The sequence below is a fragment of the Sitophilus oryzae genome, unplaced genomic scaffold, assembly GCF_002938485.1.
Source record: "Sitophilus oryzae breed Bouriz unplaced genomic scaffold, Soryzae_2.0 scaffold_1167_pilon_pilon, whole genome shotgun sequence".
NCBI lineage: Eukaryota > Metazoa > Arthropoda > Insecta > Coleoptera > Curculionidae > Sitophilus > Sitophilus oryzae.
Genome location: NW_022145801.1, coordinates 2,312,343 through 2,329,304, shown reverse-complemented (window position 1 = coordinate 2,329,304; position 16,962 = coordinate 2,312,343). Strand labels below are relative to the sequence as shown.

Below are 16,962 nucleotides of genomic sequence, written 5' to 3'. Positions count from 1 at the left end.
TAATAAAATCACGCACTATCTTCCAAGCTCGGTCTACTACCGTTGTATACAAATTAGGATAAGCATGGAAGGATTCTACCCTATCTTCTAAGAATTATAAGTTTAATTTTTAAATTATTTTCATATTCATTAAGTCCAAAATGCTGCTACTTCAGATCTTTAAAAATGCATTAAAAATTTATTCGTTTTTGGACTTGTAAGTATGTTTTGCTTCTAGACCGACGATATTATAAATATATGGTTATGAATATCATATTTTTTAAATTTAACTGATTATTTCTAAATCTGTTTGGGTAATATTCAATTCCGTTTTCAAAATTTCAAACAATAAAGGTTGCTATCTCCAGAAGTATATTTTTATTTCTTATTTCTGCAAGACGAATATCTGCTATTTCCCTATTGTGTCTGAAAAAAATGATGTAACACGAAATATTGAGTTATATTGTTTCCCAGTAAATAAAATTCTTATCTTTTTATCATATTAACGCATGAAAATACTTCCTACATGTGTACATATTTTTTTTGTACCGTTTTTTTGCTCTCCTGTAAAATTAGGAATAATGGAGTTAGCAGTTTATCACATTTCACCGACGATATAGTCGCTGTATGTTACTGGTACAAGATTATGAATGAGGTTGTAACATAATGAATTCTTGCAGCCTTAACCGTTTTGAGGTAACTGAAGGTGGTCGTATTAATTTACATCCTTCTAATAATGATGCTTCTGTAATGCTTAAATCAGTTGCTCGACCATCACGGAATCGTCATATAAGACTTAATTCAATCTGTATAGTAGGTCAAACAATATATTGGTATCGTTTTTGTAAATATTCTGCTATATTTACAGATAAATGTTGGAAGAGGCCATTTGAGATATCAAAAACTTATTTTGAAAAAAAATGGCTCCACGATAACTTCTGCTAATTTTTACGAATGTTCCTTTGTCAAAAACAGATTCACATCGATCGTGCTAGCGATACCTAATCCCAAAAAAATATATTACGACCCTTCTCCAAAGTAATAACCCCAGTCAGTGCCGGTATAGCTTTCATCAATCTCTGTAGATATATTTTCTTCTTTAATTGAACTGCACACGGACTGACTAAAGTTTATTTTATTCGTAGAAATGCTAGCTTCGCCGGTTTCTGTCTCCATAGGAGATATTTCTGCCTCAGTTTTGCTCAACGCTTTAATTTCTGACGCTTCTATCATGTCAGATTCTACAGGCTCTAAATCGGAAGTACTAGCCATTGATTCCGAAATCCTAGGTTCTGTTGTTTCTATTTTTATAGGAAATATTACTGCCTCAGTCTTAATTAGTACTTCATTTTCTGGCTCTTCTAACATGTCAAAATGTACATGCTCTAAAGAGTAGGAACTAGTCTCTGATTCTGAGATACAGGCTTCTGCTGTTTCTATTTTAATAGGAGATATTTCTAGCTCATTCTTGATCAGCACTTTACTTTCTGGCTCTTCTAACATATCACATTGTACATGTTCTATAGCATGGAAACTAGCCGCCGATTCTGAGATACAAGCTTCTGTTGTTTCTATTTTTATATGAGATATTACTGGCTCTTGCTTGATCATTATTTTCATTTCTCGTTCTTCTGTCATGCCAGATTGTACATGCTCTAAAGAGGAGGAACTAGCCGCTGATTCCAAAGGGCGTGTTTCATATCCACTTAGAGCCTCTACGACTATATGATTTTTTCTTCTCTTTCGTGCATCAGGTCGTGCAACCGTAGCACTCGTTATCAATTCCTGGCAGGTGAACAATCTAGGAACAACACCTTTCTTCAATCTTGGGCGAACGTTTTTCATTAGCGTAAATTGCCAATAATTTTCAAGATCTTCTGCTAGCTAGAACAAAAAAGGAACAGTGAGTTTAATTCATTCGTTCATTAACTGTTTCATATTTATTTATTTTTTTTTATTTGACTTTGCATCTGTCTGTACAGGGTGTCCCATTTTCGTGTGTTTTGCAGGGTTTCTCGTTTATGAGTAAGAAAAAGATGTGGTTTTTACATCACTGTGCTACTTTTTTATGAAACTAAAGATGCTACACACATTTTTGTCCTAGCCCTTTTAATTCCTGAAATACAGGACAAAATTGAAAATGTTCCATTTTCGACCTCTTTTGTATCTTGGTTATATTATAACTTATGGAAAAGTTGAAAACTGAGTCCCATGAAGTTTTTAATGTAAAATTCAGTGATGTAATTAGATTTTTGCTACGAGTTGTAATTCTTGAAATATGACCCAAACTTAGGTTTTTTAGATGGGATAACCTGTATATTATATTTTTATTTTATTTGCCTTGTTATGAACTTTCTAAAAATATAGCATACTCATATTTACATACACATATACTTATTTTCATAAAATAGAAAACAAATTTCTTGCAGTATAGGTATATAATAAAATTATATAAAAATTCTTGCCACTTAACTGCTTATATAGAAATTTAATTCTACGCTGTGTTTGTCATATTGTGGATCAACCTGCTTTCACTACCGGTTTCGGAACCCTACTCCATCATCAGGTGAGCTTGGGCAGATCCACAAAATGACAACCACAGCGCAGAAATAGTTAATTCCGACTTGTCGGAAAGTGTCGGTTAGATATTAAGTCCCGAACGGGAGATGCGGCCTATGTGCAATGGTAGTACTTTCGTACCACCGGGGCGCAACTATCGATAGGACGATAGGAAAAGGATGGTAGAAGGCTTTTTTTTCAGGCACCACAATATGACAAACACAGCGTAAAATTAAATTTCTATATAAGCAGTTAAGTGGCAAGAATCTTTATATAATTTTATTATACTTATTTTCATATACATGGTAAAATAATGCATTATTTAACTTTTCAACATAGGCGGCTGGTTTGAATTAGGTAAACAAAACAATCAAATAATTTATTTGACGTCAAATTTTAGTTTTTTACATTACCGCTGATACCATTTTGTCCATTCAACGCTGGTTTCTGTGTGTAGAATAATTGCACAAGTGCAATTATAAAATATCAACAATTCTGGTTGACACCGTGTTATCGAAAATCTGCACAAGTTTATTTTCACTGTAGTTTATTAAGCAAAATTAATTGGTTAAATTAAACTAAATAAAATGATAATAGCTTTTTAAACGAGGATTTATGTTCCAGTGTTGCAGTGAAAAGCATAAAATGTGCCAGACTAATTTAGACAAAACATTTTTAAAGTAAAATTTATTATTTTCTAGAAATGTATTGTTGGGAAAAAGAACACGAAAAACTATGCATATATGTACCTATAACAACCACATGTTATTATTTTTTACAAAAAAAATCCGTAAATATAGTTTTTGATACGGTGCTCTCAAACTTCGCGCCACCTTTCATGGTTCAAGGCTAAATGCATCAAATTTTAACAAAAAATGCAAAAAATATGCATTAGAAATTTTAATCAGAATGAAATTTTAAGTTTAGCAACATTAATTTGAGAATATTCATTTAATAAGATTATATCTCGGATTATACATAATTAATTGAAAAAAAAAAAAAGAAATTAAATAATTAACAAAGCTATGCCAAACAATATACAGGGTGGCGCCCCTCATACGCCGTGGAAGCTCCAAGGAGAACGGTAGTTTTTATCGAAATGAAATTTTGGCAGCATATGTAAGTTAACTGAAAGCATTTTATAAAAATATATAGAATTATACGGAGTGTCCCCAAAAAAAGTTACACATCAAAGTTTTATTTTTTTCTAATGGAACACCCTATATATTAATTGATTTTCGGATTCTAGGAAAAAAATAAAGGTGAGTTTTATCCTTGTATATGAATTTTTAAAGTAGCTCAACCTAAGACGTTTATGGATGTAAAGCACCAGATGGCGGGGCGTATTTCACAGTCTTTTACTACAGAAAAATATTTTTTGTTACTCTGAATTTTGAAGCGACCAATAAAAACAGAGAAAATAAAAATCGATAATTTTCGGACTGTGCCATTTCTTACCCTGGGTAAAATGTACGTCTTATAGCCATACAGCCTCCTGCCAAAAATGAAAAAGATCGCTCAACAAAGAATCAAGATATTTTTTTTTAGTTTTTAAAGCGTTTAAGTGGGACACCCTGTATGTAAGACAATAGACATAAATATATGAACTTACATCAAAATGATCTTCACAACAATAAATCGTAGAAATAGAGGATAATTTCACGTTTTTCTTTTCATCTCTTCTCATGGCCTTGCACCATTTTTTTCTTATAGCATCATTCTTTGGTACACTAAAGAATAGTTTGTCTGGCGTAGTATAAGTAGTATTTTTACAAAGCGGAACCACGCAGTATTTTTTAGAACTTCCCGACTGTTTTCGCTCATCCATTACTATTTATAAATATCACTAATTACTAATTATGTCTTAATTAACACAAATAACTAAAATTTCGACTCGGATTCAACAGCGTTTAAAAGCAAACTGTGTAAAATAAACACGCGTCTGGCTCCACTCAACCAGAAGGACGGCGGGTGACGTCACAGCGGCAGGGCGCGGTAAAGAGCGTTTGCCCGGCATTAAGGTGCACGCGCACTGAATTGGCACCAGTCCGGCGAGAAACGGCGAAAGCGGTGACTCGACTATCGTAGATAGGTAGAGATAGGAATCTGGCCTCTACAGGCCGAAATGTTTTAGTGGACGTCGGCGCCGTCTATATGTACGATGGTCGCAGTCGCTTTTGCTGGTCGGTCCCAAGAACGGTAAACTAATAGGATTGCTCATCCTCATAAGACGTACGTTAGCCTCTTCCCGCGCTTCAGCTGACAGTTGTGACGTCATTGTAGCCCTTGTCAAAGCCTTCGTGGCTTTGTCATGATAGTGTGTATTATTAGTTGCCTATGGTAAACTTATAAAAATAACAGCTGAGAAATTTTGAGTTAATTATTTTGTCAATTTTAAATGTGAAAAAGGTGTCTTTAAAGTTTTTAGAGCTATGGAGTGTATAAATACGTTCATTTTGTGTTGTGGATTGTGACAAAGTGCATACTAAGTGCCCACGATTTTGTTTATTAATTATTTTAAAGCAAAATATGGAAGTACTCTAAAAAGAATGCTTGCAAAAGGTGATACACTGGGAACTGCTGTTCTTAAAAATGCATTATCCGAGTATTTAATACGATTTATACAGTTAATTTTCTATACTGCATACATATAAGGTGTTTAAATAAATAAACTAAATAATGAACGTTTTGCATTCGGTAACCAATAATGCACGTGTGTGTATTATTGGTTGCCGGATAAGGACTAATAACCATGACAAGGGCTACAATGACGTCACAAAGCGAGTAGTTTTCGCATGCACCTGGCGGACACTTTTGGCTGAATGAGCAGTCCTATTAGGTTAACTGTTCTTGGGTCGGTCCGATCCGATGCAGTGCGCGCCCAGCTTTAGCGTAACTAGTAATTTATCCTGGGGTGGGCCTGGGGGGCCTGGGGTTGAGCCCAGGGGGGGCCTAGAGCTTTTGTTTTTTTAAAAATGAAAAATAATTTAAAAAAACACATTTTTTGAATAAACGTTTACATGAATTTCTCTATCAATAAATTTCATAGACTTAATAATTATCAAACCGTGTTCCCGTAGATTACTTAAATACCTACAAATTTTCTAAAAAAAAAATTAACACATTTTTTGAATATAACAAAAAAATATTAACTAAACAAAACTAGAAAACGTAATTTTTACTGCATCACCAGCAAATAAAAATTAATACGTATAGCCAAGCGTCATAATTCAGGATTTCTCTGGGAGGTGCCCAGCAGGACCTGGGGGAGGCCCGGCACCCTTGTAGTTACGCCAATGTTGCCCGGCCATTTAAATTAACAGTATTTAATTATTTTATATTAGAGGCCTTTCTTAACCGATATCAACGATTTTTTCTGTTCAATTTGTAATTATATCAACTATTTTTTTAAAACCATTATTTAAAAACATGCGTTTTCCTCATTGGCATGTTAGTATATGACACGAATTGACGTATTCAATTGTCTTTGCACCATTTGTGTGCACCACCTTCCTGTTTCGTCGGAAACGACTACAACTTTTGATTTTTAAATGGCACCTTCGGTATTTTTTACTTTATTCGAGAGAAAATGACATTCTGAATAGAATGACATATCATATGTCAACTTTTGACATTCTCGCTTAATAAAAAATCGTATTTTAAAATTAAATCTAAAGTGCCATGGTTATGTTAAAAACACTAATTCTTAATCAAGGTGCCTTGAAAAAATAGATTTGATCGTCTAATGTTTTTAGTGTCTTGTCCTGGCAAGTTAGAAAATGCTCAAATCGTATTTTAAATCACATTTCAATTTTTTCAAATGGAACGAGGGTAGCTCATTAGCACATTTGGAAAAGCATTTTTTTACGAATAATTTGATACCACACACTTGGTATTTCGAGTCAAATTTTCGCTACGAGCCGCAAGTTATAATTTCAAATAAATCATATGCGAAAATATCCAAAGTGACATATGATATGTCATTCAATTCTGAGTGTTATTTTCTATCGAATAAAGTAAAAAAAAAATACCGGAGGCTAACAGGAAGTTACCGAAAACAATTGAATACGTCAATCAATTCTGATTTATGTCATATACTAACATACCAAATCTAGATTTTTTAACTAAAAAAATAAAAAAGTTATAGAGGTGAGCCACTTTTGAGACGCACCCGGTATACATAACATCTTTGGTTTCATAAAAAAAGAGCACTGTGATGTCAAAACTTTGTATCTCTACTCATAAACGAGAAACCCTATAAAACACACGAAAATGAGACACCCTGTACTTAAAACATATAGTAATAAGTGTTTTTATTATGTATAGTAATATTCCTAATAATAAAATGTCTAATTAAATATGTGGTCCTTTTGCACTAAAATATTTTTTAATGATTATATTTTTATATCATATTCCTACTTACGTTGAAATGATCGTCGCAAATACTGCATACCGAAATAAAAGACAATGGGTCTAACTTCATCTCATCCCTCTTCATTGCTTTACACCATTTCTTTCGAATGTCCTCACCTGGTGGTAACGAAAAGAAAAATTTATCTGGTGTTGATCTTGTAGTATTTGTGCACATGGGTACCGCGCAACTTCTCCGAGATTTCCTTTTTTTACTAGCGCTGCTTCCATCGGAAGATCCCTCTTCCATTGTTTACCAGTATAATTTTATTTATTTTATTAAATTCAACAAAATAACTAAATAATCTGTATAGCACGTGTACTAATTTCACAAAGCAATAACATCAACACTGTATAAGCGGATGTCTGCCTGCCGACTGCTCCCAGACTCCAGACGTTCGCTTTGTGGCGTCACGTCGGTTTCGAGACAAGCTGAGACCTACGTTACGAGTGGGCGGGGTCCCTAGATCATATTACGTGGATCGTTGAATAAGAAGACTAAAGCTAGATTTTCATGCATCCGTTATACGTTGGTACGTTGGTCCGACGGTGCTCTGATTGGTCATAGCGTTTTCGCGCCACTTTTCATCCGTAAATATTTTACTTCAGCCCGTCAACGGACCCGTTCATACGATAAAGGACGTTTTGACACTTTTTTGACAAATTTAATCTAACAATAATAAAAATATAAGTAAAATAGCAAATTCGTTATGGAAACGAAAGTATAAAATAACACCAACGTATATCCGATAAACGGAGGCATGAAAATGCAATAAATTTAAAGAGTGCGTTGTTTTCTAACCAATCAAAGTCTTTAAATTCTACCAATAAAATTAATATCCTATCAACGTATCGTCGGACAACGGAGGCATGAAAATCAAGCTTAACGAAGGAGCATATCAAAAATCTTAGGTACACCACAATGGGCCTCAAATATGGCCGACTAAAATTCCGGTTTATCAGTGTCGTTCTAATTTTATTTAAAAAATGTAAAACTATGAGGTAGGGTAGACTCAATAATTTGTTGTTTTATTTTACGTTGTGAATAAATGTTGGTAGTTATTAAAATTGTTATAAAAATATATAATTCTAATAAAAATAGATAAGTTCTAATAAGTATTTATTACCACAAACATCCGATACGCTACTGAAGCAGGTAAGTCAAATTAACGTATCTAAATTCTTTGACATCTAATCTTTGACAAGTAATAAATAAAAAGCTAAAAATGCAAGAAAAATATATAATTTAGTTAATTTCAGTGAATTTCATAAATGATCGGTTTACTACACGTATGTATATTATAGTCACTTACTAGCGAAAAGTTGTTCCATTATTTCACTCAATTTTTGCCGAGATCTACCGCACGCTACACAACCAACTATTTTAGAGTCTTTTTCGATAAATCGCGATAGTGTCACTGTTAATTTAAGTGCTGCCACAATTTCCATCTAGATTTACTACCTTTATACAACTATCAGCAGTGGCGTATCCAAGGGGGGGGCAAAGGGGGCAATTGCCCCCTCCAGACACGACGCGCGCCGGTCCTATTTATATTTTAAACAATAATTTAAATGCCAGCTTCGCAGATATTTTTACAGAAGCAAACAGAAACATGAACGAATTGTTTGGACAGGAAATAAAAAAAAACGAATAACTAGTAGACAAAAAAACAGGCCGAATTTTAAAACTGAAACTGCTCAAGATTATTACAGATTATTAATTTTTATTCCTTTTTTAGATCACGTAGTATTACATTTGGAAGAACGATTTGTTAAATACAAAGACATACTACGGTCATGTAGCTCTCTTATATTCCCTCCCTAAATAAAAAATCCGATTATGAAGTATCGAATCTAAAATATATGCTATAGATTTTTATAAAAACGACTTAGAAAACTCTTCATTTTCTGTAGTTTCGGCTGAATTTAAGCTCTAGCATAGAATATTTGAAGACTATGCACCAGAAGACTACCCAAGTTCCGCACTCGATGCTCTGTTAATATTTGACCAAGAACTATTTCCTAACATATTTATCTTATTAAAAAAAATTGCACTTTACCCGTTAGTACGGCAACACCTGAAAGGAAATTTTCAACCCTAAATTGTTAAAGTCCTACGTCAGTAACACCGTAAGTAAAGACAGACTAAATGGCTTATCCCTTTTGTATATGTATCCAGAAATATCTGTTAGTACAGAGGAGGTACTTAATGAAATGCAGGCAAAAAAGCCTGGATATTGTTATTTAATTTTATTTGTATCTGTGCTTTTACTTTATTCACTTGGCCTTTTGTTTGTTTCTTCTTATTTTGTTATTTGTTTCTTTAATTTTTAGTTAATTTTTGTGTTAATGATTATTTTTTTTGTGATGTAATGTTACTTAGTAGTCTTGAGCCAGTATTATTTGATCATCAGCGAAACAAAGAGTGTAAAGTATCGAGTCGTTTAGTGGTATCCCCATCTGTTCGCACTTCCTTTTCCACGTTTTCAGAGCTTGTTCCAAATAGATTTTATACAGTGTCGGCGATAGACAGCAGCCCTGTTTAAGACCTTTGTTTATGCTGAATCCCTTTGATACTGTTTTCCTTTCTTTACTTGGCTAGTGTTGTTCTTATAAAGTTCTTGGACAGCCTTAATTAATGTTATGCTGATATTCGTTTTCTCGAGGGCTTCCCACAATTTAGACTGGGGTACATTTATGCTTTTTCTTGAGGTCTACATAGAGGAGATGTATTTCTTGATTTCTTACCATCTTTTTCTCAATTATCTGTGTCAGTGTAAATAAATGGTCGACCGTGGATCTACCAGCTCTAAACCCCGCTTGTTCTTCAGCCTCCATATCCCGGTATTCTTCCTCAATTCTCTTTTTGACCAATTTTCCATAGACCCATGAAACAGAGCTCAGCACGGAGATTCCTCGATAATTATCGCAATCGTCTTTACTTCCTTTCTTGTGTATTGTTGTTATATATGATGTCTTCCATTCGTTCGGTATATTTTCACCATTAAGGCACTTTTGGAAAAAACTAGCGAGCTGCTTATATAATTTATCCGTGCCGTACTTGAGTAATTCTGGAGGAATTTCACCTGGACTAGGCGATTTTCTATTTTTCAAGGTTTGTCAAATTTGTTTTACTTCTTCGATATTGATTTCGGTCAACAGTTTAGCAAAGTATAGAAAAATCATTAAACCATTTTCCTAAGAAAAATATTTGTTATTTATTTATACCTACTATTTATCATAGTACCTAGCTGTAATTAGGTAGGTACTTACTTGTTAATGTAAAAAAATATATATTTAGGTATAATACTGAGTTATTGACCCCCCCAAGCATGAATCCTGGATACGCCACTGATTATCAGTAGTAGAATAAATAACATAAATAACATAAAAATCAAATGAATCGTCAAACATCAAAATTTCAAATCAAATTCAAATGTGTCAAATGAATCGTCAAACAGAACTGTCAAGGATCCCCACCCTAGAGTGCTTTTATGGTGCTTTTTCCGCCCACCATGCATGAATACATGGATAGCATTATGCTCCTTCCTTAGTCTTCTTATACAAAGACGTGGATAAGTAAATCACTATGGAAACTGTCGCAAACATATCAACGACTTCCATTTATCTTCTGTTTTTGTTGCACACACGGTGCTTCTACTCTATCTATCCTTGTCGAGGAGCTATCGTCCACGTGCCAAATTTGAACTTTAATTTTAAAAATTTAATTTGTAAAATGCATATATTTGAACAATACATTGAATGTTTACTGTTACAAAAATTAAATTATATAAAAAGGACATTTAGCCACTCCCTACGAATATCAATATTCTTAGGAAATCTAACGAGAAAGTACGCATGTGGTTTAATATAAGTAAAAGAATAACTGAATACTTTACTTGCCTATGAAAAGATAATTCGGGGACCTTTATATTAGAACTTCCACACACCAAACACTTTCTAGTCATTTTTACGACTATTTAGAAAGTCGAACGAGAAAAAAAAATAGAAATATAATTGCACAAACTTAAAATTAACTTCTCACTAAACACACTTGCATCCTTGGCTGTATAAAAGGGTAATTAATAGAATTTTTTAAATAAAAAACGGAAAAAAGCGTCGTTGCACAATGGAAAAGGTACTTTTGTTATCCTTATAGATAGAGTAATTTCAACAAATGACATTTATTCAAATAATATAAGAAATAGTGTTTCGCTTTGTTCAGTTCCATGTATTACAGTCTGTATTCTAAAGTTTCATTTAAACTGGCTCTATTTAATTTGAATCTAACGTATTATTATAGACAACAAAAAATATGTGAAATTTACCCTAGGGACATTAGTTTCTATTTTATGCAAAGTAGAATGAGGCTATAATTAGTTTTTAATTATGGCATATCAAATATGATGTCATTCTTGTATCTAACACCAAAAACTGTTTAAAATGCCAGCTATTATAATCACATAAAATCAATTCAAGGGATCTCGTTTTATGGAATATGTCTATCAAAATAATATCAGTAGGTAAGTAAATAAGTAAGCATTTCAATCATCAATTCAATAATAAAATAGAAATTATAAAACGAATATTAAGAATTACGATCAGAGCCGATTGATTCAGCATATCTGAAAACTTGACTTGAGACATTCAATTTTAAAATCAAAATATTCAAAGCAGTGAAAATAAAAAAAACGGAGAAGTAGAAATCAAAGCAATCAAAATTCTCTGAAAGTGCAATTTTTGTCTAATTTAATCATCTTTGTTTTGTATCTCTTTTTTTAAGAGATCCCTGTGGTGTGGTTTCTTATGTGGAACACCGTGTTTATTTTAGGTAAAAGAACTAATTAATAAAAGTTTGAAGAAAAAGTCATATCTATTTTTTTTAGCGATGGGAACTATCGAATGAATTAAACTATCGAATGTTTAATGAATGAATGATTTCAACTATCGAATGGTTTTATTCGAATAAAATCATTCATTCATTTGTATACTAAAGTATATGTGACAACCTCGCCGTGCGACTAAATGGTTATCGTTGAGCCACGATTATCGAATGTTTTTGATAAATGAAATTTAGTATTCGTTTGATTTTTGTGTGCGTCAGTGCATTATTAGTTCTTCCAAATTTTTATAACTTCGCCTTATAAATACTGTGCTATTTTTGCGTTTGTTAAAATATTTAAAATACTAAAATAGTAGTTTTTTTTAATTGACGATTGTGTGCGTGTCCAGGTGGTCAAAATTTTTCCGAAAGTTTGTGTGATTTTCCGTAGCCCGATCTTTCAATTATTTAATTTTATATGGTATATGGTCTATTTTTTAATGGGAAATTTTGAGAAGTAGCAATTTTTAAGAGAGATGAGATGAACTTACAATTAATTTTAAAAATACATATTTGTATTTTAGATGTTTTAATAATATGAATTAGTTGAACTTAATAATTATATTAATTAATGTGGTTAAGTAAATGGTTATCGAACTCAGACTATGGGGTGAGAAAATTAAATTAAAAGTTTTACACGTGCCAATTTAAAAAAAAGTTAACGATGTTTGTATTTTGTTTATGCTAATTCTCTTACATGTAGTTTTTTGCGAAGAAATATTTCATTTATTTTTTAGTAAGTAAATACCAGTAAAAGTAAATATTATTATTATTAAATAGTAATATAAAGTACCGAATATAAATAATTTTGATTTCTAATTTTTATTTATATTTTCCTTCCACTACACTGCACGCTTAGAAAATTAATAAATGTTTTGTATTTCATGATTTTAAAATTTGTTGTTAATATAACAAATTAGTTCTGTAATTATTATTATTTAATAAACCAACGTTGCCACAAAAAATTTAGAGACTATATTATTTTTAAATAGGAACTAATATAAATAATTTTGACATCTAATTTGTTGTTTATATTTTGCTACTACTTAAAAAAAATGTTTATATTAAATGATTTCAAATTTTGTTGTTAATAGGTACCTATAACAAATTATTACTCTTATTAATATTTATTAAACCAGTCTTTGCTTAAACACATTAATATTAATTTTCCTACATCCCAAATAACAAGTTTTATTGCAGTGTAACAACACAATATTAATAAAAAAATACAAAATATATAGACATACTATCCCTAACTAACTAAAGCCAAACAATAATATTCTTTGCTAATATCAATTAATACCGATACTAATACCAATATATGGCAACAGCGCCCTTCATAATGTATTTTCTGTATAAATACTAGCACCTCAATAAAAAAAATAATGTGTCCTTATCTTTATCCGACTCCACAAAAAATCAAAGATGCCGGCTTCTTTCATAGCATTGCCACCGAAAGGGTTTCTTGGAAAGAAACCTACGTCGCCGGGCGACAACTAAAATCCAGTTAATATTTTATTATAATCGATAATGACGAATAAATGAATTTTCTAAATGAATGAATTTTATAAATGAATGGTTTTTGCTGCCGAATTACTAGAATACAATATTTCAAGGCAGATGACGCATCTATTCGATAATTTTTATTCGAATAGTTTTCAACAAATGTTTTCTTACTAGCTATCGAATTATTCGAATGAATTGCAACTATCGAATGTTTCGATAGTATTCATTCGATAGTTCCCACTACTAATTTTTTTCACTCTGAGTGTAGAAAATTTAATCTAAAGATGGTTATATTTAAAAAACCATTCGGTATTGATTATGTTATGGCATTTGTTGGTATTGATTTAATTGGTAAATACATTGAGCGAAAAATGACCAGAATCCCATTCAAAAAACCGGTGGTGTTCAGATAAAACGTTTGGGGAGGCAATATCAGAATTTAAAAAATAATTAATTTATTAATATTTTTAAAAACACAAAGCCATACTTAAATACTTATAGGCTTGGTGCATTTTAGTGCACCAACCGTCAACAGTCAGATTTCAAAAAAATCCGACCGCAGCGCTCTATCTATAGGGCAGAAATCAGAAGTTTTCACTATGTATTCCACGCCGTGCTGTCCCAGTTACAGTTCATGCTGATCGCATTACAATAATAGTGAAATCGTGGCTTTGTCATAAGGCTCAGGTACCAGGTTTGTGTGATATAACGTTGTTTCGGGTAGTAAAAAATAAGCGAAAAAGAACCCGAACTAGGCGTCGCGTCCTGTTGTATTTTGTGACATTTTCAAATGATAATAAAATTTCCGAAAAAATGTTAACGCAGCGTAATAAGGGCGTTGTTTGGTACAACAACATTCAATAGCACAACTTTCCCGGATATTCAACTCACCCGAAACAATATTTTATAGCTTCACAGTTTCTCATACCGATTTGATCAAAAGCAAAAATGGATTCAAGTAGTTCGACGAAACAAGTGAGTAAACATAATCAAAAAATTAAATAGGCATATACTATGAGAGGATAAAACACCCCATAATAATACCCCCCCCCATAATTTGCAATAGTAATGGTTTAGGTACTTTTTTATGAACATCTTCTAAAATTATAATTATGTATATTTAAAAAAAATCGTTATAGCTGAAATATTATGACCACTAGTAAAACGGGTGCGTAAAACTATGCTCGCTACCGTAGTTAAACTCATCTAAAAAGTTTTTTTAATTAAAAATAATGATAAATGATAATATAAAAAGCTCCATAAAAGCTCACACTTCGCTACTTCACTTCGTTCCTTCCTCGTGTCCCTTCATCCAAAAATCATATATTTACTATGGGAAAATGTCGATTTTATGCGACTGTGTGTTCCTTCCTCCTTCATCAAAACGCTACTTCGTCCGTTTACTTCCTCGAAACGCTTCTTCCAGGTACTGTCGGTTTTTGGAGGAAGTAGCAAAGGAATTATCACGAACACAAAAAAATATTAAAATATATAAAATATATAAATCGATCTTGGATTTCATTCATAGTTGATTTCTTGATTTGGCAGTACGTCTGTACAGGGTGTCCCATTTTCGTGTGTTTTGCAGGGTTTCTCGTTTATGAGTCGAGATACAAAGATGCCGTTTTCACATTACGCTGTTACTTTTTTATGAAACTAAAGATGCTACATACAGATATGTCCTAGCTCTCTCACTTCCTAGAATACAGGGCGAATCTGAAATTATTGTATTTTTCGATCCCCTTTGTATCATAACTTATCGAAAAGGTGAACACATATTACAGTTTTTCACGTAGAATGCAGTGACGTAACTATTTCTTCGTTGGAAACTGTCTTTTTTTAAATTGACTAAAACTTATATGCTTTTCTAAATACGCACAAGTTCAGTTTCCGTGTAGTTTATCAAAATATCACGATGCAAAGCAAAATTATCTGGTAAAATTAAGTTAAATAAACGGCTCTTATTTTATAAGAGCCGTTTAGCAGTTTAGCAGTACCTAAATAAATAAATATAGAGTATATTATAATTTTCGAAAGCTCATAACGAGGCAAATAAAATAAAAAATAATATATAGAGTGTCCCGTTAAAAAAAAAGAACATAAGTTTGAGTCATTTTTCGAAATAGACAGCTCCCAACGAAGAACCACTTTCGTCACTGCCATTCTACCTGAAAAACGAGACACGGGCGGTGGGTAAGTACTCAATGGGTAGAGCAAAACAAAATCAGGGTATCCGGTATATACCTGTACATTTAGATGAACAGTCTAATTTTATAAAAGGTATTTACAACGACCGCATAGTAAATACCCGGTATAATACCAGTAATATCGAGTATAGGGAAACAGTATAGAATACAGGAAATACGAGTATATCTACAATATTTTTTATATATATTGTAGATATTATATATTGGTATATTTCTATTCCCGGTATTATACCGGGTATTTACTATGCGGTCGTCGGAAACTCCTTTTATTAAAATTAGGATGTTGATCTAAATCTACAGGTATATACATATATACCCAGGTATTATTTATCTACAAATTGGGTACTTACCCACCGCCCATCACTGACCCTTTTCACCTTTTCGATAAGTTATAAGATAATCGAGATACAAAGATTATCGAAAAATGCAAAAATTTCTACTAATTAAAAAATAAAAAGTAAAGAAAGAAATAAGAAATAACTGAACTAAGAAGGCTAGGATAAATATGTGTGTAGCATATTTAGTTTCATAATAAGTAGAACAATGATGTGAAAACAGCATCTTTATATCTCTACTCATAAACCAGAAACCCCATAAAACACACAAAAATGGGACAGCCTGTACATCTAGCAATCGCCAGTCGATATAAAAATAATTCACACACAATAGTCTAAAAAATGGAAGAAAAAGACAATATTGTCTTCATATTTGTGAAAAAAGGCATGTCCATATTTATGTAATCGTAGCGACAAAAAAAAAGAAATAGTGTGCATGATGCCTTTACAAAAATATCTGAAGAAATGGGAATTGACATCATTAATGTTTAATTAGTATGTCATATTTCATGGTTTCGATATAAATTACATAATAAACTTTACTCTAGTGTTGACTCGCCTTGTACATTCATACTGATATACCTTGTATATGACACTGAAATATTCGGATTTATTAAAAAATATATATATTATTAAAATTCAATTTTTATTTTTGACACGACAAAGAATTGCAGTTTTATGAAATAAAAATTATGCGCCTTTCGTATTTTTTAAAAATTTTAGAGGTTACTACATATTTCGTATTAAACATGTAGCTGCTATATTAAAAATATTTTGTGGCGTATTGTTGCATAATTGACTAATTTCCAAGCATCGAATGAACGAAGGAAGGAAGCGAAGGGACGAAGGAACGCGAGGAAGGAGCGAAGTGTGAGTATGGGGCATAACACTTTTAGAATAATTATATAATAAATTTTTCGTATACTCGCTATTTTAAACCCCTGTATTTGTATATACTAGTTGTTTACGATACTCTCCGATGGGGGCAGGCACAATTTAAATAGGTATTAAAAAAAAGTTTAAGTAAAAAGATGATGCAATTTTTTTACCTATTTATACATTTTAAAGAATAACTAATTTGCAA

General features: G+C 32.2%; 2 protein-coding genes across 4 annotated transcripts in view; both read right to left on the bottom strand.

Annotated features, from left to right (window-relative positions):
* Nucleotides 1-16,962, bottom strand: part of LOC115888550 (glutathione hydrolase 1 proenzyme-like) — a 138,314-nt gene that overhangs the window by 75,207 nt on the left and 46,145 nt on the right. The window lies entirely within an intron of this gene.
* LOC115888592 lies at nt 513-4,654 on the bottom strand. Its single transcript, XM_030908357.1, has 2 exons — nt 4,151-4,654; nt 513-1,863 (listed from the first exon to the last, which is right to left on the bottom strand). The coding sequence occupies exons 1-2, from the start codon at nt 4,364-4,366 to the stop codon at nt 1,000-1,002; spliced, it is 1,080 nt and encodes a 359-aa protein (XP_030764217.1). The 5' UTR covers nt 4,367-4,654; the 3' UTR covers nt 513-999.

Coding starts and splice junctions, on each gene's coding strand:
- LOC115888592 (XM_030908357.1), bottom strand. CDS start 4,366: ATGGATGAGCGAAAACAGTCGGGAAGTTCTAAAAAATACTGCGTGGTT. Junction 1,864..4,150: donor GTTGTGAAGATCATTTTGAT/GTAAGTTCATAT, acceptor TTTTTGTTCTAG/CTAGCAGAAGATCTTGAAAA.